This window comes from Somniosus microcephalus, chromosome 21 (genome assembly GCF_052327205.1).
Source record: "Somniosus microcephalus isolate GS21.2 chromosome 21, FLI_Smic_1.0, whole genome shotgun sequence".
NCBI classification, from domain to species: domain Eukaryota; kingdom Metazoa; phylum Chordata; class Chondrichthyes; order Squaliformes; family Somniosidae; genus Somniosus; species Somniosus microcephalus.
Genome location: NC_141007.1, coordinates 71,875,177 through 71,900,789, shown reverse-complemented (window position 1 = coordinate 71,900,789; position 25,613 = coordinate 71,875,177). Strand labels below are relative to the sequence as shown.

The window sequence follows — 25,613 nt, the reverse complement described above, 5'->3', positions numbered from 1 at the left end:
ACAAAATGCTGGAAATGCACAACAGGTCAGTCTGCATTTGAAGGAAAAAGATGGGCACTCAAATATTGACCGATCTTTCTCTTCCAGACCTGGATTGACCAGACCCGGATTGACCACACCCAACCTGGACTGACCAGCTCCAGACTTACCAGAACTGGATTAACCAGACCCGGATTGACCACACCCAACCTGGACTGACCAACTCCAGACTGACCAGACCCGGATTGACCACACCCAACCTGGACTGACCAGCTCCAGATTGACCAACTCCAGACTGACCAGACCTGGATTGACCAGACCCGGATTGACCACACCCAACCTGGACTGACCAGCTCCAGATTGACCAACTCCAGACTGACCAGACCTGGATTGACCAGACCCGGATTGACCACACCCAACCTGGACTGACCAACTCCAGACTGACCAGACCCGGATTGACCACACCCAACCTGGACTGACCAGCTCCAGATTGACCAACTCCAGACTGACCAGACCTGGATTGACCAGACCCGGATTGACCACACCCAACCTGGACTGACCAACTCCAGACTGACCAGACCCGGATTGACCACACCCAACCTGGACTGACCAGCTCCAGATTGACCAACTCCAGACTGACCAGACCTGGATTGACCAGACCCGGATTGACCACACCCAACCTGGACTGACCAGCTCCAGATTGACCAACTCCAGACTGACCAGACCTGGGTTGACCAGACCCGGATTGACCACACCCAACCTGGACTGACCAGCTCTGGATTGACCAACTCCAGACTGACCAGACCTGGACTGACAGCTCCGGATTGACCAGACCCGGGTTGAATAGATCCGGATTGACCAGATGCTGTCTATTTCTGTATCTTAATTCTCTTCTGAAGTGATTTTTTTTTAACCCAATTTATGTTTGAGAGTTAAATTGAGAGTGGGGAGTTTGCTACCCAGTGCATCCCTCATTCTCATTTACAACAGCTCTGTGGCGGCATCTCTGAGTTTGCCAAATTCTGGTTAATGTACTGGTTTCCTTTCGCACGTTCAGCTAACCCGATGCGATTTTGATTGTGAATACGTCGGTTCGATGCCGTTGCTGTAAGGTGTTGGAGGGAATGGTCCAATCCCAGCTACAAAGTCCCTCTGAAGGTGGAGGGGGTCTCTGAGAGGTCAATTGCAAAGTCCTGAATTGGAGCTAAAGCTGTTGAAACAGCTGATAAGAGGGCAGAGTTACTGTATGTCCCTGCTCCCCTCACTGTAGTAACTTTGTAGCTTGAGTTTGCAGCGTCTGATCCAGAGATGGATTGCAGCCTCCTTGCTCTGACTGTCTGTGTTGTGTGTACTCGCAGAGAGCGGAGGTGTGGGGTCACCGGATGGAAATTGTGAACGAGACCAGGATCATTAAGTTAAACTGAGGAACTTTTTTTTTAAAACGAAGAATTAAACTTGTTTTTTTTCTTCTGCTTCTATTTCTAGGACCCGAGGAGCAAACACAAATTTAAAATCCACACTTATGGCAGCCCGACGTTCTGTGATCACTGCGGCTCACTGTTATACGGCCTCATTCACCAAGGGATGAAATGTGACAGTGAGTTTCCTCTTAGTATTAACATAACTCCTTGAGAAGAAAGCGGAGTCGTACAGAATTTGTTTAATGGGGGCACTTTGGGGAAAAATCACAATGAAAGCAACACTTTTACATAGAACTTTTAGCACAGAAACAGGCCATTCATCCCAACTGGTCCATGCCGGTGTTTATGCTCCACATGAGCCTCCTCCCACCCCTCTTCGTCTCTCCCCATCAACACTTCACTATTGAGCACCTCATGAGCAATTCTGTTAATCCAGCTCCCTCCCTTGGACACAAACCTGGGACCATCAGTCCCTTGCTCCAATACAGCTCAAAATCAATTCCAAACACAAGCCAAGTTTGGAAGGACAGAATGTACTGTTGTGCTGGTGGGTGTGTATAATTATTCAAGTCACAGTACGCTAATTTCATACATCACCATGACAGTTTACTCAAAATGAATACAATTGTTATTTGATGATGGACGTGATGGAAAGTGTTGTTTTATTATAGAAAGAAATGTAGTCCTCGTGATTCAGATATCCGGGCTGGTTTACACTCGTGCATGTTTTCATCACTCACTACCCGTGACTTTCACCAATTTCCAACTGTCTTTGTGAAGAACAGCGATCACACACACACACACACCCTTCTCAGTATTACACACACATACCCCTAGCGCCGGCTGAGACGGTGGCTGGAAGTGTGGCGATCTGCTGTGCACTTCCTCTGAAGACCAGGAACTGAATCGGAGAATGTTGTTTCCCTTTCATAATTTACGTTCTTGCGACATGAAGGTAAATGTCTCAGTGCCGAAATGTACATTTAATTGAGCCGCAGCTCAGCCAATGAAGTCTTATAAATTAATAGAATTTAGATGAAAACCATCGAGTTGTTAATGGCAGGGCCCAGACTGACGCACATTAGTGGAGCGTAATGTCAGGATTTCCATTAATGTGATGTTGAAGGGGAAATGCACCAAAGCTGCTTGTGTTAAAACAGACCCAGGTGCCTGATAACCCAGTCCGCAAATGCCTTTCACTTGTCAGTCTCCTTGATGTGATTCCTCAATGTAAAATCTCAGTAAATTAGATCCGATGTTAGCCTGAACTTTTGCAGGAATGCAATTTGCGGCTTGGATCACATCAAGTTATTAAAAGTATATATATATTTATATACCCAGGATAAGCAGCTCATTACTGCAGCTCAGAGTCGGCAGTGCTGAGATTCAAACCATCAACACCACACTTGAAAGGAGCGGCAGGGTTGATGTTTCTTTCCCTTCATTAGTTTCACTCGTTTAGTCTGACAGTAGGTGTAAACGTACAAGTCCATTTGGAGCAGGACTCATTCCAGAAGCTTTTTTCCTGCCCTCCTTCTGAGGGACTGACCCGTGCCATTTCCACAGTTGCCAGTCACCTCCCCCAGTACCGTCCTCAAATGGCCAGTGAGTGTCAACAGCCTATTTGGCTATGAAGGCCATCACATCCTGATCCTGATTTGATGTCCGCATGTGCACCTTTAAGCAGGAGTCATTGGCTAGCGATCAGCAGATGTAACCTTGGTCGGTTTCTCCTCTTCCCCAACCAGCACCCCCAGCCCATGAAGCGAATGGGCCAATTCTAGCAATGAGATCAGCGAATTCAGCCCAGTCTGGGGACAGGAATCGGAACCGTCCTGGTCTCTAAGGCTCAGTTCCACACTCGCAGTCCATTTACTGGGGGAGTTACATGTTCATTTTCGATGAAAATGTAATTCCTATTCCCTGTCCCTTCCTGTTTCCCTCTTCCCTTCCTGTTTCCCTCTTCCCTTCCCACAAACACAGAAGATTGTTTTTCTGAAGACCCCTTGAATATTTTGGTGTGGTGAAAGTTGTAGGTTTGGAATGACCATTTCTGAAATGCAGGTAACTTTCTGCTCCACAGCCTGCGACCTGAACGTACACAAGAAATGTGTCATAAATGTGCCCAGCATGTGTGGAACGGACCACACGGAAAGGAGGGGCAGGATATTCCTGAAAGTGGATGTCGCCAGTGACAACCTGCTCCATGTCACAGGTAAGCTCCTCACTACATCTGTATGGGAACCAGCAGCGCTTCAGAGAAGGTCCCAGGTTAGCTGGATCAAAGTACAAAACCACCTCTGAAATGAAACTGCCCCCTAGCCTAGGGAGGCCGATTGTTGCAACCCAGCACCTGTAGATTCAGCACAGACCAGGGCCTGAACCTCAGGCCTGCCTGGTGGCTACTACTCAGTATCCCCCAGACCCCAAGTGGCCATTCTCCATTGAAGTTTCAGTTCTATGAAATTTCTATACTCAGTATCACATAGAATTTACAGCACAGAAACAGGCCATTCAGCCCAGCTGGCCTATGATGGAATTTAAGCTCCTCACGAGCCTCCTCCCACCCCACTTCATCTCACCCTATCAGCACATCCTTCTATTCCTCATCCTCATGTACTTACCTAGCTGCCTCTTAAGTGCCTCTTGAGTTATAGTTCTGCTTTACACCGCATGAGAGAGTAAATCGTGTGACCTTTTTTTAATTACAAAAAGTATGGCAACATACTACAGGTAGACTATCCTTTATCCGAAAACCTCGGGACCAGCCGTGTTTCAGTTTTCGGAAAATTTCGGATTTCAGAAGGTATTTTCTAAGACTGGGAAATTTGTCGGGGGTGGGGGTCGGCGGGGGCGGGGGGTCGGCGGGGGAGTCGGGGTCGGTGGGGGCGTCGTGCGCACGACTTACGCTGAACGAAAAAACTTTCGGTTTTTAGAGGTTTTCGGAAGTTCGGATAAAGGATAGTCTACCTGTACCATATTGCAGCAATCCTTATACTGCCAAAAGTACACACCTCAACTGACATTATGAGCAGGCCTTCCAAATAGTGGCGTAGAAACCATTGAGGAAATGGGACAGAGACTTTCGAGTGCGCACTGTGGCAGCTCTGGATGCTGCTTTTCTCATTTTCTTATTTTGTTCCTTTACCAAACTGGATTCAACCAGTGCAGAAAAACTCCCCGTCCTCCATTATCATAACATACAGATTTTTAAAAATTGGGCCGATGCGAAATCCATTGTGGTTTGACTGTAACATTTTGCTTTCTTCTTGGATTTCTGAATACGGTGTATTTTTCGCATGGACGGCAGCCCTTCAGGTGATTACTGACTTACAGCAGGGTTTGTGTTGAAAAGGGTCTTTATGGAGATGGGTGGACTTGCTTCTGGTGGACGTGATTTCATCAGCGGTGAGTCTCACTCAATGTGTAGCGGGCTCGGCACCTAAATATGTGCCCATTCACTGTATCATCACTTTATCACGCCTTCAAAGTACGTGGAGTTATTATTTGTAATTAAAAAAGCAGAAAATGCTGGAAACACTCAGCAGTTCAGGCAGCACCTGTGATGGGAGAAACAGATTTAACGTTTCAGGTCGATGACCTTTCATAGAATCATACAGCACAGAAGGAGGCCATTCAGCCCACTGTGCCTGTGCCAGCTCTTTGAACGAGCTGTCCAATTAGTCCTACTCCCATGCTCTTTCCCCATAGCCCTGCAAAGTTTTTCCCCTTCAAGAATTTATCCAATTCCCTTTTGAAAGTTATTATTGAATCTGCTTCCACTGCCCCAACAATTCACTGGATTAAAATTTTAAAAAATCTCCTCTCGCCTCATCGCTTTCATCAGAATAGTTACTATTTGTAGTTATTTGATGCATGATGTGAGTTTTAATATTGAAAGGATTGTCTGGTGGGAACCAGGTGGGACTGAAGAGCCCAAGTGTGAGGAGTAGCGTTTACTGAAGGTGAAGCAGTGGAGTGTAGATTGTACGGTTTAACTAAGCCAGACAGAAATTGACTCCAACGTGTGACCTCTGCGAGATACTGTTCTACACCTCGTTCAGTAGAGAGCCATATATCCTAAGTTTGCTGATGACACAAAGATTGATGGTATAGTAAGTAGTGTAGACGGGAGCATAAAATTACAAAGAGACATTGATAGATTAAGTGAGTGGGCGAATCTGTGGCAGATAGATTTCAATGCAGGTAAGTGTGAGGTCATCCATTTTGGACCAGGAATGATAGATCAGAGTATTATTTAAATGGTGAAAAGCTAGGAACAGTTGGAGGTCCAAAGAGATTTAGGGGTCCATGTACACAGATTACTAAAATGTAGTAGTCATGTGCAAAAATTAATCAAAAAGGCTAATGGAATGATAGCCTTTATAATTAATAGGCTAGAATATAAAGGGGGGGAAGTTTTGCTACAGCTATACAAATCCCTGGTTAGACCAGATTTGTACAGTTCTGGGGATCACACCTTAGAAAGGATATATTGGCCTTGGAAGGAGAGCAGTGCGATTCACCAGAATGTGGCCAGGGCTCCAGGGGTTCGATTTTGAGGAGACATTACATAAACTAGGCTTGTATTCGCTGGAATATAGAAGGTTAACGGGAGATTTGATTGAGGTTTTTAGGATTTTGAAAGGAATTGATAGGGTAGACAGAGAGAAACATTTCCCGCTGGTGGGGGAGTCTAGGACAAGAGGATATAACCTTAAAATCAGAGCCAGGCCATTCAGGAGAGAAGTTAGGAAACACTTCTTTACACACAGGGTGGTAGAAGTGTGGAACTCTCTCCCACAAAAAGCAGTAGATGCTAGCTCAATTTATAATTTTAAATCTGAAATAGGTAGATTTTTGCTAGACAAGGGTATTAAGGGACATAGAGCCAAAGCAGGTGGATGGAGTTAGGATACAGTTTTCCGGGTGGCACTGGTGGGGTGGGGGGGCAGAGGGGCGGAGGGAGGGGTTGTCACTCTGGCTGCCTGGAGAAGGTTAGTCTGTGCCCAGATGAACTTCGAGAGAAAGAAAGACTTGCATTTCTATAGCCCCTTTCACGACCTCAGGACGCCCCAAAGCGCTTTACAGCCAATGAAGTGCTTTTTTGGAGTGTAGTCACTGTTGTAATGTGGGAAATACAGCAGCCAATTTGCGCACAGCAAGCTCCCACAAACAGCAATGAGATAAATGGCCAGATAATCTGTTTTAGTAATGTTGATTGAGGGATAAATATTGACCAGGGCACCGGGGACAACTCCCCTGCTCTTTGAATAGTGTCATGGGATCTTTTACATCGACCTGAGAGAGCAGACGGGGCCTCAGTTTAATGTCTCATCGAAAGACGCCACATGCGACAGTGCAGCACTCACTCAGTACTGCACCGGAGTGTCAGCCTAGATTAGAGGGTGCCCGTGGAGCCCACCGGGTACGCTTGGGGCCTTCAGCGTTGGTGGGCACCGCAGGGAATAGAGTGTCTTAGCGACACGGGTAATGTGATTTAAACTGTGAGTTTATTTCAGTTTAATTAGATATTGATGCACTATCAACAACACCAAAGACTACGAGTTGAACTTATACGAAGTAGGCTTTTATTGACTAAGAACTGGAGCATGCCTCTGCTAGTGGATCCATCCTAAGAGCTCCCGGGGGAAGGGTGGTGAGTCACCTTTATACCCGGGCTTAGGGGTGGAGCCAGGGGCGGAGACATGCCCGGACCTGTACAGAGTTAACAGTGGTTTACCACACAGACATGTACAGAGTTAGCAGTGGTTTACCACATTCACCCCTCGTTTAAAAAAGAGTCCGGTGGGGTGAAGTGTTTCAAAAGTTCGTATACGAAAGTCTCTCCGGGGGTCTTGTCTGCCGTAATGATCTTCGTGGTGCCGGTTGCGGCGGTTCTTTGCCCGCGGCCGCTTCTCGCGTGGGACGGAGCATTGGCGTGTCGTCCTCTCGGGGTAGGGATGGCACCGGCATGTCGTCAGTTCGTGGTAGACACCCCGGTGGTGCGTCGTGGGTAGTGGTGGTGGGTGGAGGTAGTGGATGGTGATCGATGGTGTTTCGGGTGGTACCTGAGGGTGCAAGGTCTCGAATTGAGACTGTGTCCTCCCGCCCGTCAGGATACGCCACGTAGGCGTACTGTGGGTTGGCGTGGAGGAGGTGAACCTTTTCGACCAGGGGGTCCGTCTTATGGCTCCTCACGTGTTTCCTGAGCAGGACGGGTCCCGGAGACGTCAGCCATGGCGGTAGTGATGTCCCCGAGGTGGATTTCCTGGGGAAGACGAACACCTTCTCGTGAGGGGTGGCGTTTGTGGCAGTACAGAGCAGTGATCGTATGGAGTGGAGTGCATCGGGGAGGACATCTTGCCAGCGGGAGATTGGGAGGCCCTTGGATTTTAGGGCAAGCATGGCGGTCTTCCACACCGTTGCGTTCTCCCTCTCTACCTGTCCGTTACCCCGGGGGTTGTAGCTGGTAGTCCTGCTCGTGGCTATGCCCTTCTCGAGCAGGTACTGGCGCAGCTCGTCGCTCATGAACGACGAGCCCCTGTCGCTGTGGATGTAATTGGGGAAGCCAAATATGGCGAACAGGTCGTTGAGGCACCTGATGACTGTGGCGCTGGTCATGTCCGGGCAGGGGATGGCGAAGGGGAAACGGGAGTACTCGTCAATAATATTGAGGAAGTACGTGTTGCGGTCAGAGGAGGGAAGGGGCCCCTTGAAATCGACGCTGAGACGTTCGAAGGGGCGGGTGGCTTTAATCAAGTGTGCCCTGTCTGGCCTATAAAAATGCGGTTTGCATTCGGCGCAGACCTGGCAGTTCCTGGTCATGGTCCTGACCTCCTCGATGGAATAAGGCAGGTTGCGAGCTTTAATAAAATGGAAGAACCTGGTGACCCCCCGGGTGGCAGAGATCATTGTGGAGGGTCCGTAGCCTATCGACTTGTGCGTTGGCACATGTCCCACGGGATAGGGCGTCTGGGGGCTCATTAAGTTTCCCGGGCCGGTATAAGATATCGTAGTTGTAGGTGGATAACTCGATCCTCCACCGCAATATCTTATCATTTTTGATTTTCCCCCTTTGTCTGTTGTTAAACATAAATGCTACTGACCATTGGTCAGTGAGCAGGGTGAAACGTTTACCGGCCAGGTAATGCCTCCAGTGCCGTACAGGCTCCACTATCGCCTGGGCCTCCTTCTCGACTGAGGAGTGTCGAATTTCGGGGCCCTGGAGGGTCCGTGAAAAGAAGGCCACGGGTCTCCCCGCCTGGTTAAGGGTTGCGGCTAGGGCGAAGTCGGATGCATCGCTCTCCACTTGGAAAGGGATGGACTCATCCACTGCATGCATTGTGGCCTTCGCATTGTCCTCTTTTATGAGGGTGAAGGCCGCACGGGCCTCTGCCGTCAGGGGGAAGGAGGTTCACTTGATGAGGGGCCGGGCTTTGTCCGCATAGTTGGGCACCCACTGGGCGTAGTAAGAGAAGAACCCTAGGCATCTCTTCAGGGCTTTTAGGCAGTGGGGGAGGGGTAGTTCCAGGAGGGGGCGCATTCGGTCGGGGTCGGGGCCAATGACTCCGTTTTCCACCACGCAGCCAAGAATAGCGAGGCGCGTGGTGCAGAACATACATTTTTCTCTGTTGTATGTCAGATTCAGCCGTTGGGCCGTACGGAGGAATTTTTCTAGGTTGGCGTCGTGGTCATGCCGGTCATGGCTGCAGATGGTGACGTTGTCTAGATAGGGGAAGGTGGCCTGCAGCGCGTTCTGGTCAACCATCCGGTCCATCTCCCTTTGGAAGACCGAGACCCCGTTGGTGACGCCAAAGGGGACTCGGAGGAAGTGGTAGAGGCGACCGTCAGCCTCGAAGGCCATGTACTGGCGGTCCTCAGGCCTGATGGGGAGCTGGTGGTATGCCGACTTCAGATCAATCGTCGAGAATACCCGGTATTGTACTATCTGGTTGACCATGTCAGATATGCGGGGAAGTGGGTATGCGTCTAATTGCGTGTATCGATTGATCGTCTGGCTGTAATCAATAACCAGGCGCTGTTTTTCACCGGTCTTCACTACCACCACTTGGGCTCGCCATGGGCTGGTGCTGCCCTCGATAATCCCTTCCCTCAGGAGTCTTTCTACTTCTGATTTAATAAAGCTCCTATCCCCGGCACTGTACCGCCTGCTTTTAGTAGCAATTGGCTTGCAGTCTTTGGCGAGGTTAGCGAACAACGGGGGGGGTTTGACCTTCGGGGTGGACAGGCTGCATACTTTGCGCGGCGCCGTGTTTAAATTCTGCCGGCTGCAGACTGTAAGTGGGGGCAGGGGCCCGCCATATGCCATCGTGACGCTCTCCAGATGGCACTGGAAGTCTAATCCTAGCAGTACGGGAGCGCAGAGCTGTGGCAGGACAAGGAGTTTAAAATCTCTGTACTCCACGCCGTTCACTGTCAGAGTCGCTACACAGTAGCCACCGACGTCCGCCGTATGGGACTTTGAGGCCATAAAGACCTGGTGGCGTGTGGGCATAACCGATAGGGAGTAGCGTCGCACCGTGTCGGGGTGGATGAAGCTCTCCGTGCTTCCGCAGTCGAAAAGGCAATTTGTGGCATGGCCATTTACCTTTACGTTCATCATGGACCTGGCTAGTTGATGGGGCCTAGATTGGTCCAGGGTGATGGAGGCCATCGTCGAGGTCGGTGGGTCGCTGTAGTATTCGCCCGCGCCGGGGGCCTGGTCCCGAAATGGTGTCCAAGATGGCGGCTCCCCCGCGGCTGGTGGTGCCCAAAATGGCAGCCCGCACGGCTCACACGTGGTTGGTGGGGTCCAAAATGGCGGCCTGCACGGTTCACACGCGGCGCTGCTGGAATTGGGGGTCGATTTCGCCCTGCACACTCTCGCGTAGTGGCCTTTCTTGCCGCATTTGGAGCAGGTCGCGTCCTTTGCTGGGCATTGCTGTCTGGGGTGCTTGGCCTGGCCGCAGAAGTAGCATTTCTGGCCTCTGGTCATTGCAGCTGTAGTTGGGCTGCTGGCGGCTTGTGGCCTTACCGGGTCCCAAGATGGCTGCTCCCGTGACATCCACGTGGCCATCCGGTCAGGGGGGTAGGCGTCCATGTTCTGGAGGGCCACGTCTAACGAGTTAGCGAGTGCCACCGTCTTCTGCAGGTCGAGCCCCCTCTGTTCCAGCAGCCTCTGCCGAGTATAGTTGGACCTGATGCCGGCTATGTAGGCGTCTCGGATCAGGTCTTCCGTGCATTCCTTGGCCATCACCGCTTTGCAATTACAGGCCCGGCTGAGGACTCTCAGTGCCAGTAAATATTCGGCGCCCGATTCCCCGGGGCGCTGTTTTCGGGTAGTCAGGAGGTGTCTGGCGTAGACCTCGTTAACAGGCCTCACATATTGTTCCTTTAGCGTCGCGATGGCGGCCGCGTAAGTTGTGGCGTCTCGGATGATCGAGTAGACTCGGTGGCTCACCCGTGAGTTCAAGACAAGCCGTTTCGCGTCATCTGTAGTGACGGTAGTGCTGGAGGCCTCCAGGAAGGCTTCGAAACAGCTCAGCCAGTGTTCAAAGTTATTGGCTGCATCTGCTGCTTGAGGATCCAGGTCTAAACGTTCTGGCTTCAAGATTTGCTCCATGTCGAAAATTTAGTCAATAAAATTGATGCAGTATCAACAACACCAAAGACTACGAGTTGAACTTATACGAAGTAGGCTTTTATTGACTAAGAACTGGAGCATGCCTCTGCTAGTGGATCCATCCTAAGAGCTCCCGGGGGAAGGGTGGTGAGTCACCTTTATACCCGGGCTTAGGGGTGGAGCCAGGGGCGGAGACATGCCCGGACCTGTACAGAGTTAACAGTGGTTTACCACACAGACATGTACAGAGTTAGCAGTGGTTTACCACAGATATTATGGTTAATTATATCAGTGGTGCCTCCTCAATGTGAGGGGGCACTTTTGCAGTTGCCTTTCTGTTATAGCAGGTGCTACCCCAGGCACAGCCAATTGAATAGGAGGGAGGGAGGGGAGGGAAGGATAGAGGGAGGGAAGGGAGGGGGAAGGATAGAGAGAGGGAAGGAATGGAAGGAATGAGGGAGGGAAGGAGGGATCGAGGGAGGGAGGGGAACGAGGGATAGAGGGGGGAAGGATAGAGGGAGGGAAGGGATGGAGGGAATGAGGGAGGTAAGGAGGGATTGAGGGGAACGAGGGACAGAGGGGGAAGGATAGAGGGAGAGAGTGAGGGAGGGGAAGGAGGGATGGAGGGAAGGGAGGGCGGGAGGGGAACGAGGGATAGAGGGGGGAGGGAGGGGGAGAGGGAATGAGGGAGAGATTGAGGGAGGGGTGGAAGGAGCGGGGAAGAGAGGGAGCAAGGTAGGATTGGTGTCCGCTCTAAGGGATGAAGCTAAATTGACAATGACTGTAGAGGATGGGCTCTGCAAGATTTTAATTGCATCTAATTTAATGTTTAGAACCTTAGGCGTGAAATTAATGGCTGTGAAATTAACGCCTTGGAGCAGTTTCAGCGCTGAGCGTGTGTTGCAGATCTAATGAGCTGAAGGAAGTCCATACAAGTAGAAAGCACAAGTTCTGAAATGGGATTGAATATGTAAATAGATCAGAAACGTCACCATTGGGTTTTTCCCTCTGCCATGTGCATGGGTTGTTCTATTTTACATTGTTAAATGAAATATCTTGTCTTCTGTCTATTTCTAAAGCTTCTCCTCTCAAGAGGTTTTTTTCTCTCCTCTCCTGGAGGTGCTGGGGGTCACCAGTCACCCTCTGGCACCGGACCTAAGTGGCCATTTAAACAAATTATTTCATTGAGCCAGGCAGTGAGTGTCAACAGGCTATTCCTTCATGGAGGGCATCACATCCCAGCCCGATCCTATCCTCACCCACTGTGCACACACGTGCAGCTGCAGGGGTCATTGCAGAATGGAACTGGCTGAGTAACTTTACTCCCTCCCCTCGCCCAAACACACTGAGGCCTCTACACCCCTTCCACACCGCCCCCCCCGCCCCCCCATCAATCCCCACCACCCTCACTGAAATCAGCAAAGTCGCCACAGCCCAGGGTTTTGGACCTGGGACCCTTCCTGGTCTATAAGCTTCAGTCCCATGCCGCGCGGTGCCAATAATACCAACTGTGACCGGCCAGCGAGGTGGAAATTGAAAAAGGTTTTAACAGATCAGGGAGTTGAAATTGAAGTTCTTAACTGGAATTAACTGTCAGCAGCTGATGCTGTTGTGGATTAGGGCGTTAAAATGCAGTCAATGAGGAGAGCGCAGGCTGGAGAGAGAGTCAAAACAGCACGGCAGGATCTGGAAAACCAGAGGGCAGAACAGTGGAATGCTGAGAAGGTGCAAACTGGGTACTGAGCACGTTCTCTGTGATTAGGTGGGAAGCTGGCTAGATAGTGCGAGTTTGTACTGATTTGGCACTCTGATCAGACCCAATCAATTCAAACTATGTGTCAGCCTAGATTATGCACTCAAATCTCTGGAGTGGGACTTGAACCCACAACCTTCTGACTCAGAGGCGAGAGTGCTATCTGGGTGTGTCGTCCAATAGTTGTGTTTAGTCTGCACTGATGTGTTGATTTGGACTCTTGCTGCATTGCCAGATGAGCTGTGAAAGAAAAAGAAAGACTTGCATTTCTATAGCGCCTTTCACAACCACCGGACATCCCAAAGCGCTTTACAGCCAATGGAGTAGTTTTGAAGTGTAGTCACTGATGTAATGTGGGAAACACAGCAGCCAATTTCCCACAAATAGCAATGTGATAATGACCAGATAATCTGTTTTTGTTATGTTGATTGAGGGATAAATATTGGCCAAGACACCGGGGAGAACTCTCCAGCTCTTCTTCGAAATAGTGCCATGGGATTTTTTACGTCCACCTGAGAGGAGACGAGGCCTCCATTTAACGTCTCATCCGAAAGACGGCACCTCCGACAGTGCAGCACTCCTGCACTGCACTGGAGTGTCAGCCTAGATTATGTGCTCATGTCTCTGGAGTGGGGCTTGAACTCACGACCTTCTGATCAGAGGCGACAGTGCTACCCACTGAGCCACGGCTGATGTGTGAGGAAGTCGTACTGAAGCTGCCTCTTCCTGGTCAGAGACACTGGGAGACAGAAGGGTCAGATGCAGAGCCCCAGTGTCCCAGGACTGACTTCAGAGGATAGGCTAGAAAAACTCAGACTCTTCAGCCCCGAATAGAGGCAAGACGGGACTTTGCAGAGGATTGTAGGGGGTATTAATCCAGAGCACTACTTTAAATTAACCCAATACTGCAGAAGTGATTATAAATTGATAAAAGACAAATTCAGGATACAAAGAATGATCAATACTTGGCAGGTTATTGAAGGCAAAAGGTTTGGAATCATTCAAGCCGCAGTTCGATGCAGTGATGGAGGGAATCTGTCGGAGGGGTGAGCTAGATAACCTCCTGCGTCTGTTGAGCAACACCTCGGAGGAGAAATTCGGTACCTTAGCGCCTCCGGGGGGTGCTAAAGGGGGGGTACAGGCTTTGTGACCGGGCGTGGCATTAGTACCGACGCCCGCAAAATTGATGTGGAGGTTTGCGGTAACCACTAGCGCCACGATTTCCTGCATCCAGAGATCATAACGTCATTGCCGTGCGCATCGCCCTGGTAGCGCCCCAGACCCGAACTACAGTTCCGCCCCCTGCAGCATTGCCGGGCAACAACACCGACAGCTGCAGGAGGCGTTATTCGGGAGGCCGGGAGCTTTGGAGGTGCAAATAAAAGGGGATGTTGGCACGGGTAGGGGAAAAATTTTAACAACATTGCAATTGATTTTTTTCGATTCCTCCTGGGCTGCGATCGATCAGCCCGGCACTTTGCTGGAGTGGATGGGGCTGATCAGGCCAGATCGTGGCTGCCGTCAGGGACCAGCTAACTGGTCCCAATGCAGAGCCTGCGGCAATGGCCCTTCCCTTTAAGGGAGGGAAGGAGCCTCGGATCGCGGTAGCGCTGCACGGGACATTGTGCAGCGCTGCACCACTACCGCCCCGCCTGTGTCCTTTAGCGCTCCAGGAAGGAAGTGGAGCGCTTGATTTAGTGCTCCACTTCCTTCCTGGAGCGCAAACACCGAATTTTGCAAAAGCTGGGAATCATTAGCACCAGGCGCTAAGTTTCCCAGCTTTCAAAAGTTAGCGCCCCGAATGGGGCGATACTGAATTTCTCCCCCCCTCGATTTAAAAATTCTCATCCTTATTTTCAAATCCCTCCATGGCCTCGCCCCTCCCTATCTCTGTAACCTCCTCCTGCCCTACAACTCTCCAAGATCTCTGCGCTCCTCCAATTCTGGTCTCTTGCGCATCACCGATTTGCTTCAGCTGCCTGGGCCCTAAGCTCTGGAATTCCCTCCCTAAACCCCTCCGCCTCTCTCCTTTAAGACGCTCCTTAAAACCTACATCTTTGAACAAGCTTTTGGTCCCCTGTCCTAATATTTCCTTATGTGGCTCGGTGTCACAGTTTGTTTGGTAACGCTCCTGTGAAACGCCATGGAACGTCTTACTACGTTAAAGGCGCTATATAAATACAAGTTGTTGTTGCTGTTGAAGTGCATATTGTAACTCTAGGCACTGAGGCCAGTGCACCCCTCCCTCCGCGCAGCGGGAAATCATGTGGTGCGCTCTCGGATTCCCACTCGGTCCTCCGCAGTGGCAATGCTAATTCACGCATTCAACCCGCAGAGTTCAAAGAGTGTGAAAGGTTAACGCTGCACGCGGGAATACTTGCGATTAAACCAGATTGTAAAGGCTATGCCTGTTTCAAATTCCCCCATGGTCACTCTTGACAGTTTTATGGCAACAAAGGGCCATGTTAGTACACTAACTTTCACATGGCACACCATTAAACGCTTACATTAAGGCGTTTAAAAAAAATTGGCACAAGTAAAAAGCCACTTGTTCTCCTTTCAAGATCTAAATCCAGCCGTAACAGATAAGGTAATAAAATAAACTTGTACTATTAAAGGTCTCTGGCAAATATCAAAGTAAAATTATACTTTTGTCATGTGCTCCTCCCCCATCACCAGTTTCAGCACTAACTTCCTCCAGTATCCCTAACTGTTGCAAACTCATAATGAACTAACAGCTGCAATCTATTCTCTTGCTGATAGAGTTTACCAATGCCAACATTAAGCCGTTCTGATGGTTTGGTATGTAAATGCAGGGCCTGCTTTGGCAATGAGCCACACAAGACTAGGAAAGCCCCAGGTTCCACTCCAGCATTCACTCTTCAGGTCTGGATGCGACGATTGGCCGTGGCGGCGGGCGACCTGATCCCACAGAGTACGGAGAAGACACCCACAGTACCCAGATCAGTTTCTGAAAGAAAGGACTTTCCTTTATGTGGCGCCTTTTACGACCTCAGGACATCATTTACAGCCAACAAAGTACTTTTGAAGTGTAGTGACTGTTGTAACTTAGAAAATGCGGCAGCCAATTTGTAGACAGCAAAGTCCCACAAAAACACTGAGATAAATGACCATATCATTTTTTTTAGCGGTGTTGGTTGAGGGATAAATATTACCCAGGAAAACTCCCCTGCCCGTCTTCAAATAGTGCCATGGGATCTTTTATATCCACCTGCGAGGTCAGACAGGACCTCAGTTTAACGTCTCATCCGAAAGATGGCACCTCCAACAGTGCAGCGCTCCCTCAGTACTGCACTGGAATGTCAGCTTAGATTTTGTGCTCATCTCTGGAGTGGGACTTGAACCCACAACCTCCTGACTCGGAGGCGAGAGTGCTGCGCACTGAGCCACGGCTGACACCTTGTAAAGCTGATGCAGAGTTTGGCAAGCCGGTCATAAAATTGAGGCTATGACGCTGCCTCAGACCTAGGCTTGTGTCTAAGGTAGCTGGAGATTGGGAGCAGAACCTTGTGACTTTACCCCGAGTAGGTCAATGTCCTTGTTCCATTTGTGAGGCTGACACATTGTCGCCCGTGAGTTTTGCTGTCAGCTTTATGTTTGATTGCTTTTTAATTCTCTTCTTAGGGATTGACTCCTGTGAGCTTATGCAGCTGTGTCCTGGAGTAATTCAGGCTGTGACTTTGAGGTTTTGTATCCCGCTGTGGTGTCAGCTTGACTCAGTTGGTGGCACTCTCGAGTCTGAAGGTTGTGGGTTCGAGCCCCACTCCAGATTTGAGCACATAATCTAGGCTGGCACTTCAACGCAGGGAGTGCTGCACTGTTGGAGATGTCATCTTTCGGTTGAGATGCTAACCTGGAGCCCTTCCTGCCTGTTCAGATGGAAGGTAGAATACAAAAGGACACAGTGAGAGGTTTCCGATCCTCCCACAGCATCAAGACAGTCCTAACCAAAGATTCAAATAACATTCTCTGTGACTGTGACCATGGTGCGTTTTCCCTCCTCATCATCCTCAACCTCTCTACAGCTTTTGACCCTGTCAACCACACCATTCTTCATCCACCACCTCTCCTTTGTTGTCCAGCTCAGTGGGACTGGGCTCGCCTGATTCCACTCTTAACGTATCCGAGTGTAGCTTGAGAATCGCCACCAATGGCTTCTCTTCCAGCTCTCGCCCCGTCACCTCTGGAGTTCCCCAAGGATCTATCTGTGTCCCCCGCATCTTCTTCATCTATATGTTGCCCCTTCACAACATCATGGGCTATATTAGGTTAGCTACAAATGTATGTTGACGGCACTCAGCTCTACCTCTCCATCACCTCTCTTCACCCCTCCACTGTGTGTGTTGGCAGACTGCTTCTTCAATATCCAGTCCTGGATGAACCGCAATTTCTTCCAGTTAAACATTGGGAAGACTGAAGCCATTGTCTTCGGCCCTTGCCACAAACTCGGTTCTCTCACTGCCGATTCCATCCCCCTCCCTGGCCACTGTCTGAGGCTAGACCAGACTCTTCGCAACCTCGGCATCCTCTTCAACCCAGAACTGAGCTTCTGACTTCACATCCATTCCATCACAAAGGCTGCTTACTTTCACCCGCCTCGCTCCTGCCTCAGCCCATCTGCTGCTGGAACCTCATCTGTGCTTGTGTCACCTTCAGAACTTTTCCAGTGCTCTCCTGGCCGGCCTCCAGACTTCTGATTTTTCCTTTGAGGCAATTAAAAACTGGAGCTGTGATCACAGTACCTCAGTTTAAACTGTGAGCATAGAACAAGGGAATCAGAGTCAAACTACCGAAAGGCAAATTAAAGGCTGGTGTCGGGTTCTTCACACACATAGTGGCCAGCACGTGGAATGGACTTTGGGCAGACGATTGGAGATAAAAGCCTTGAGATCATTTAGGAAACATTTGGATGTTATGATTGGGGAATTGGAGTTGGTTTCTAGATAGATGAGCCGAGTGGCCGCCTTCAAACTGTATCTTAAAATCAGGAGTGATTTCCATCGTTCCACCATTGGCGGTTGTGCCTTCAGCTGCCTGGGCCCTAAGCTCTGGAATTCCCATCATAAACCGCTCCACCTCGCTCAACTTTCTCTCCTTTAAGACGCTCCTTAAAACCTACGGGCTAGATTTTCAGTTGCTTGCGCCAGCAGTTAGCGCCTTAAGAGAAGTGATTTTCGGGCGCTATGCGTGTAGCGCCCGGGCGCAGCGCAGTTTGCGCCCCGCCCCAAATTAAGTTGCCCGTTAGCGCCGGCGCAAAGTTTAGCGGCCGCCCGGATGCGCGCGCAGAAAATGACGTCACATCCTCGTGCAACGCCCTTTGGCCGCCCCGAATCCAAAATTCAGTCGGACCGCCCCATTGTGCGGCTGGCGTCCAGAGCGTTTGTAAAATGGAACGCAACACACCCTGGGGAGCGCAAATTAAAGGGCACTCCTCCTGCACTATAAAAGGCAGTCTGCATGTGTTGTGTGGAAGGATCCAGTGTGTTGTTGTGAACGGTGTATTTATCTCCTCCTCCTCCTCCTCCTCCTCCTCCTCCTCCTCGTCTTCTTCTTCATCATGTTTCCCCCCCCAGACTCTGCCTTTGAAAAAAAAACACATGCACCCTTCCCCTTTAAGAGCTCACTGGCACCAGAGTGTCTGCCGTGCGCTGCGCCCAAGCTCGGGTGTTGCGCTCTGCACCGCCGGCTTAGCTCCTAAAGATAGTAGTGGAACGCCTCTTTTAGCGCTCCACCAACCTCTTAGGGCGAAGCCACTGAATTTCCGGCAACGGGGCGCTACTTTGGGGCGGGCGCTAACTTCGGGCGGGCGCTAAGGTTAGCGCCCCAAAACTGTCCATACTGAAAATCTAGGCCTACATCTTTGACCACCTGTCCTAATATCTCCTTATGTGGCTCAGTGTCAAATACTGTTTGATAACGTTCCTGTGCATCGCCTTGGGATGTTTTACTACGCTAAAGGCACTATATAAATGCAAGTTGTTGTTGATAAACCGAAAGCATTGGTTGCAATGTAAACTTCAGACTCGGTCTGGGTTTTAACAGTGTTTTACAAGACTGAAGCACTGATAATCTGTGTTTATATTAAGCAAATACACTGTCTGTGCTCCTGAATCCCGCCCAATTGCTAGGTGAGTTCCAGAGTATTTGGCAGTGACACAAGAACACTGAGCACCTGGCATTTTACACCTGCTGTTGGTAGGACAATTTACAAGACAATCCTACGGTTGGGTGTTAAGGGAAGTCGATTTCGATGTGAGACTCTGTGGGTTGACCAAAGCGTGATCATGGAGGTGGGATATAAGGAGGGTATTAAAGGAGGAGAGCAAGGTGGAGAAGCGGAGGGGGTTTAAGGATGATGAAAATCGGGGTCCAGAATTGCAGGAACGCAGAGATCTTGGTTGTAGGGTTGGAGGAGGTTACAGAGATGGGAAGCAGTGATGCCATGGAGGGATTTGAAAATTAAAAGAACACTGTACTACAGTTAGCCATTTAGGAGAAAAGTGCAGTTCAGCTGTTTGCATGGGGAAGGAGAGCAGGTGGTAGGGGTGATGGAGTAAAGCAGGGTGTCACAGAGGGAACAGTTCCTTCAAAGGGAGGGGAGGGGTAGGTGTGTTTGCTGGTGGAATCATTGCGTAAGAGTTAATTGCTGGTTTCTTTCCTTGAAAGAAGCAGACAGGTAGCAGCAGGTAGATTGTTTCTGTTTAGCATGAAACGACATAATTGATTGAAGTAATTGTATTGTGGAACTGAACAAGGGTACATGGAATTATGATTTGTTTAACTAGAATCAGTAAATGGCCGGGCTGTAGTTGTTGTTTAAATTCCTGCTTCCTGCTAAGCACCGATCAGTATTGATAACCACCGACTGTCTGAGAAATGTCACCGACATAGGGAGGGGAAATCGTGTCAGACTGGCACTACCTCCACTATATAAACAAACCCGCACCACATTAGCATTCATTCATCTGACCCCTGCCCTCCTCCACCCATCCACCCCCGCATGAGCTAACAGTACCTGTGCTCTGTGCCACAGTGTTCCCTTGGCAACGCCCGTAGCAACTAGCAGCTAACCTAGTGACAGCAAGTGCATGTGTGTGTCAGAAGGCGCAAGACAAAACACAGCAACGTGAAGACAAGACTAATCTCGCAAAACAAGGGCTCAGAGAGAGAAAATCTGTCAACCTTGGATCCAACAAGAATCCATCGAAACTCGTCACTTGCGACCGAGAACTAATTCCTTTGTACTATCAGTCATGGCTCAGTGGGTAGCACTCTTGCCTCTAAGTCAGAAGGTTGTGGGTTCAGGTCCCACTCCAGAGGGAGTGCTGCACTGTCGGAGGTGCAGTCTTTCAGGTGAAATGTTAAACCGAGGCCCCCACCTGCACTCCCAGGTGAACATAAGAACATAAGGAGCAGGAGTAGGCCAATCGGCCCCTCGAGCCTGCTCCACCATTCAATAAGATCATGGCTGATCTGATCCTAACCGCCAATCTACTATCACTCTACATCCCTCCCGAACCCATGTGATCTCCTGGGAGAGGCGAAAAACCAGGTAAAAAACCCAATGGCCAATTTGGGAGAAAAAAAATCTGGGAAATTCCTCTCCGACCCATCTAGGCAATCGAAACTCGTCCAGGAGATCACTGTCCCTATATTTTCTACAGTACTTACCTTCTGTAAAAGGTGATCTCCATCCCAGCCAGGAACAGGAATAGAACCATCTCCTGAAATCTAACACATAATTAGAACAAAAGAAGTAGGAGCAGAACCAGGCTACACGGCCCCTGGGCCCGCTCCGTTACCCACAGGGCCATGACCGATCCGAACATAGACTCATGTCCAATTTCCTGCCCGCTCCCCGTAACCCCTAATTCCCTTTACTTCTAGGAAACTGTCTATTTCTGTTTTAAATTTATTTAATGATATAGCTTCCACAGCTTTGTGGGGCACCAAATTCCACAGACCTACTACCCTCTGAGTGAAGAAGTTTCTCCTCATCTCAGTTTTGAAAGAGCAGCCCCTTATTCTAAGACTATGCCCCCTAGTTCTAGTTTCACCCATCATCGGGAACATCCTCCCCGCATCCACCCGATCCAACCCCTTCACAATCTTATATGTTTCAATAAGATCGCCTCTCATTCTTCTGAACTCCAATGAGTAGAGTCCCAATCTACTCAACCTCTCCTCATATGTCCACCCCCTCATCCCCGGGATTAACCGAGTGAACCTTCTTTGTACTGACTCGAGAGCAAGTATGTCTTTTCTTAAGTATGGACACCAAAACTGTATGCAGTATTCCAGGTGCGGTCTCACTAATACCTTGTACAACTGCAACAATACCTCCCTGTTTTTATATTCTATCCCCCTAGCAATAAAAGCCAACATTCCATTGGCCTTCCTGATCACTTGCTGCACCTGCATACTAACTTTTTGAGTTTCGTGCACCAGGACCCCCAGATCCCTTTGTACTACAGAACTTTCCAGTTTCTTGCCATTAAGATAATAACTTGCTCTGTGATTTTTCCTGCCAAAGTGCATAACCTCACACTTTCCAGTATTGTATTCCATCTGCCAAATCTCTGCCCACTTACTTAGCCTGTCTATGTCCCTTTGCAGGTTTTTTATGTCCTCCTCACTCACTACTTTCCTTCCCATCTTTGTATCATCTGCAAACTTTGATATGCTACACTCGGTCCCCTCCTCCAAATCATTAATATAGATTGTAAAGAGTTGGGGACCCAGCACTGACCCCTGCGGAACACCATTGGTTACTGATTGCCAGTCTGAGAATGAACCATTTATCCCAACTCTCTGCTTTCTGTTAAGAGAGCCAATCCTCCACCCACGCCAGAATATTACCCCCAATCCCGTGATTTTTTATCTTGAGCAATAATCTTTTGTGTGGCACCTTGTCAAATGCCTTTTGGAAGTCTAAATACACTACGTCCACTGGTTCCCCTTTATCCACCCTGTATGTTACTTCCTCAAAGAACTCAAGCAAATTTGTCAAACATGACTTCCCCTTCATGAAACCATGCTGAGTTTGTCCTATTAAATTATGTTTATCCAAATGTCCCGTTACTGTCTCCTTAATAATGGACTCTAAAATTTTACCAACCACAGATGTTAGGCTAACAGGTCTATAGATCCCAGCCTTCTGCCTACTACCCTTTTTAAATAAGGGTGTTACATTAGCAGTTTTCCAATCTGCCGGGACCTTTGCTGAGTCCAGGGAGTTTTGGAAAATCATTACCAATGCATCCACAATCCCTACCGCCACTTCCCTCAAGACCCTAGGATGTAAGCCATCAGGTCCAGGGGATTTATCCGCCTTGAGTCCCATTATTTTACCAAGTACCACTTCCTTAGTGATTTTAATCGTATTTAGCTCCTCCCCCCCCCAGAGCCCCCTGTTTGTCCAGTGTTGGGATATTCTTAGTGTCCTTTACCGTAAAGACTGATACAAAATAATTGTTCAGCGTTTTTACCATCTCCATGTTTCCCACCGTAAAAGATTCCATGGCACTATTTTGAAGACAAGCAGGGGACTTCTCCCCGGTGTCCTGGCCAATATTTAAACCTCAACCATAACCTAAAAACAGGTGATCTGGTCATTATCACGTTGCTGTTTATGGGATCTTGCTGTGCATAATTTGGCTGCCGCATTTCTTGCATTACAACAGTGACTACACTTTAAAAAAAAGTACTTCACTGGCTGTAAAGTGCCTTGCGACATCCTGAGCTCATGAAAGGTGCGATAGAAATGCAAGACTTTCTTTCTTTCCTCCCAAGGAAGGGACTAGAAACTCTGGGCACACACACTCGGCGATGGATACTCGACGTGTGTGTATCGTCCCTCGGTCAACCCCAATCCCACACTGTAAATAAGAACATAAGAAATAGGAACAGGAGTAGGCCAATCGGCCCCTCGAGCCTGCACCGCCATTTAATAAGATCATGGCTGATCTGATCCTAACCGCCAATCTACTATCACAGAACCATCTCCTGAATCTAACAGAATTAGACACACGAAATAGGAGCAGGATCAGGCTACACGGCCCCTGGGCCCGCTCCGCAACCCACAGGGCCATGTCCGATCCGAACCTAGACTCATGTCCAAATTCCTGCCCGCTCCCCGTAACCCTTAATTCCCTTTACTTCGAGGAAACTGTCTATTTCTGTTTTAAATTTATGTAATGTAGCTTCTACAGCTTTTTGGGGCAGCATATTCCATGGACCTACCACCCTCTGAGTGAAGTAGTTCCTCCTCATCTCAGTTTTGAAAGAGCAGCCCCTTATTCTAAGACTATGCCCCCTAGTTCTAGTTTCACCCATCATCGGGAACATCCTCCCCGCATCCACCCGATCCAACCCCTTCACAATCTTATATGTTTCAATAAGATCGCCTCTCATTCTTCTGAACTCCAATGAGTAGAGTCCCAATCTACTCAACCTCTCCTCATATGTCCATCCCCTCATCCCCGGGATTAACCGAGTGAACCTTCTTTGTACTGACTCGAGAGCAAGTATGTCTTTTCTTAAGTATGGACACCAAAACTGTATGCAGTATTCCAGGTGCGGTCTCACCAATACCTTGTACAACTGCAACAATACCTCCCTGTTTTTATATTCTATCCCCCTAGCAATAAAAGCCAACATTCCATTGGCCTTCCTGATCACTTGCTGCACCTGCATACTAACTTTGAGTTTTGTGCACCAGGACCCCCAGATCCCTTTGTACTACAGAACTTTCCAGTTTCGTGCCATTAAGATAATAACTTGCTCTGTGATTTTTCCTGCCAAAGTGCATAACCTCACACTTTCCAGTATTGTATTCCATCTGCCAAATCTCTGCCCACTTACTTAGCCTGTCTATGTCCCCTTGCAGGTTTTTTATGTCCTCCTCACTCACTACTTTCCCTCCCATCTTAGTATCATCTGCAAACTTTGATATGTTACACTCGGTCCCCTCCTCCAAATCATTAATATAGATTGTAAAGAGTTGGGGACCCAGCACTGACCCCTGTGGAACACCACTAGTTACTGATTGCCAGTCCGAGAATGAACCATTTATCCCAACTCTCTGCCTTCTGTTAGATAGCCAATCCTCTATCCATGCCAGAATATTACCCCCAATCCCGTGATTTTTTATCTTAAGCAATAATCTTTTGTGTGGCACCTTGTCAAATGCCTTTTGGAAGTCTAAATACACTACGTCCACTGGTTCCCCTTTATCCACCCTATATGTTACTTCCTCAAAGAACTCCAGCAAATTTGTCAAACATGACTTCCCCTTCATAAAACCATGCTGACTTTGTCCTATTAAATTATGATTATCCAAATGTCCTGTTACTGTCTCCTTAATAATGGACTCCAAAATTTTACCTACCACAGATGTTAGGCTAACCGGTCTATAGTTTCCAGCCTTCTGTCTACTGCCCTTTTTAAATAAGGGTGTTACATTAGCAGTTTTCCAGTCTGCCGGGACCTTTGCTGAGTCCAGGGAGTTTTGGAAAATTATTACTAATGCATCCACAATCCCTACCGCCACTTCCCTCAAGACCCTAGGATGTAAGCCATCAGGTCCAGGTGATTTATCCGCCTTGAGTCCCATTATTTTACCGAGTACCACTTCCTTAGTGATTTTGATTGTGTTTAGCTCCTCCCCCCCTACAGCCCCCTGTTTGTCCAGTGTTGGGATATTCTTAGTGTCTTCTACTGTAAAGACTGATATAAAATATTAATTCAGTGTTTTTGCCATCTCCATATTTCCCACCATTAATTTCCCGGTCTCATCCTCTAAGGGACCAACATTTACTTTAGCCACCCTTTTTCTTTTTATATAACTATAAAAACTCTTACTATCTGTTTTTATATTTTTTGCTAATTTACTTTCATAATCTATCTTCCCTTTCTTAATCAATCTTTTTGTTATTTTTTGCTGTCTTTTAAAGTTTTCCCAATCCTCTATCCTCCCACTAGATTTGGCTACCTTATATGCCCTTGTTTTTAGTCGAATACTATCCTTAATTTCTTTACTTAGCCACGGATGGCTGTCTTTTCTTTTACACCCTTTTCTTCTCAGTGGAATATATATTTTTTGGAAGTTATAAAATAACTCTTTAAATGTACACCACTGATCATGTATCGTCTTACCCTTTAATCTATTTTCCCAATCCACTCTACTCAATTCCGCTCTCGTACCTTCATAGTCTCCTTTATTCAAGCTTAGCACGCTTGTTTGAGATCCAACCTTCTCACCCTCTAATTGAATATGGAATTCAACCATGTTATGGTCACTCATTCCAAGGGGATCCTTTACTCGGACATTTTTAATTAATCCTGTCTCGTTACACAGGACCAGATCTAAGGTTGCTTGCCCCCTGGTCGGTTCAGTTACATACTGCTCAAGAAACCCATCCCTAATACACTCAATGAACTCATCCTCAAGGCAGCCCTGCCCAATTTGATTTGTCCAATTAATATGATAGTTAAAATCCCCCATAATTATAGATGTTCCCTTATTACAAGCCTCAACTATTTCCTGATTGATACTCCGTCCAACAGAGTTGCAACTGTTCGGAGGCCTATAGACTATGCCCACTAGTGTTTTTTTCCCCTTATTATTCCCTATCTCCACCCAAACTGTTTCATTATCCTGATCTTTTGACCCAATATCATTTCTCTGTATTACAGTGATTCCTTCCTTTATTAACATAGCCACCCCACCTCCCCTTCCTTCCTGCCTGTCCTTCCTGATCGTTAAATAACCTGGTATGTTTAATTCCCAGGCATTGTCACCCTGCAGCCATGT

General features: G+C 48.5%; 1 protein-coding gene across 3 annotated transcripts in view; it reads left to right on the top strand.

Moving 5' to 3' along the window:
- The window catches only part of LOC147102949 (protein kinase C alpha type), a 502,947-nt gene that overhangs the window by 299,004 nt on the left and 178,330 nt on the right, over nucleotides 1-25,613 (top strand). For all 3 annotated transcript variants that reach the window (XM_085963926.1, XM_085963925.1, XM_085963927.1), the window contains exons 4-5: nucleotides 1,465-1,576; nucleotides 3,484-3,615. In XM_085963926.1, coding sequence (XP_085820052.1) covers nucleotides 1,465-1,576; nucleotides 3,484-3,615 — 244 coding nt within the window. The remainder of the gene's footprint in view (nucleotides 1-1,464; nucleotides 1,577-3,483; nucleotides 3,616-25,613) is intronic.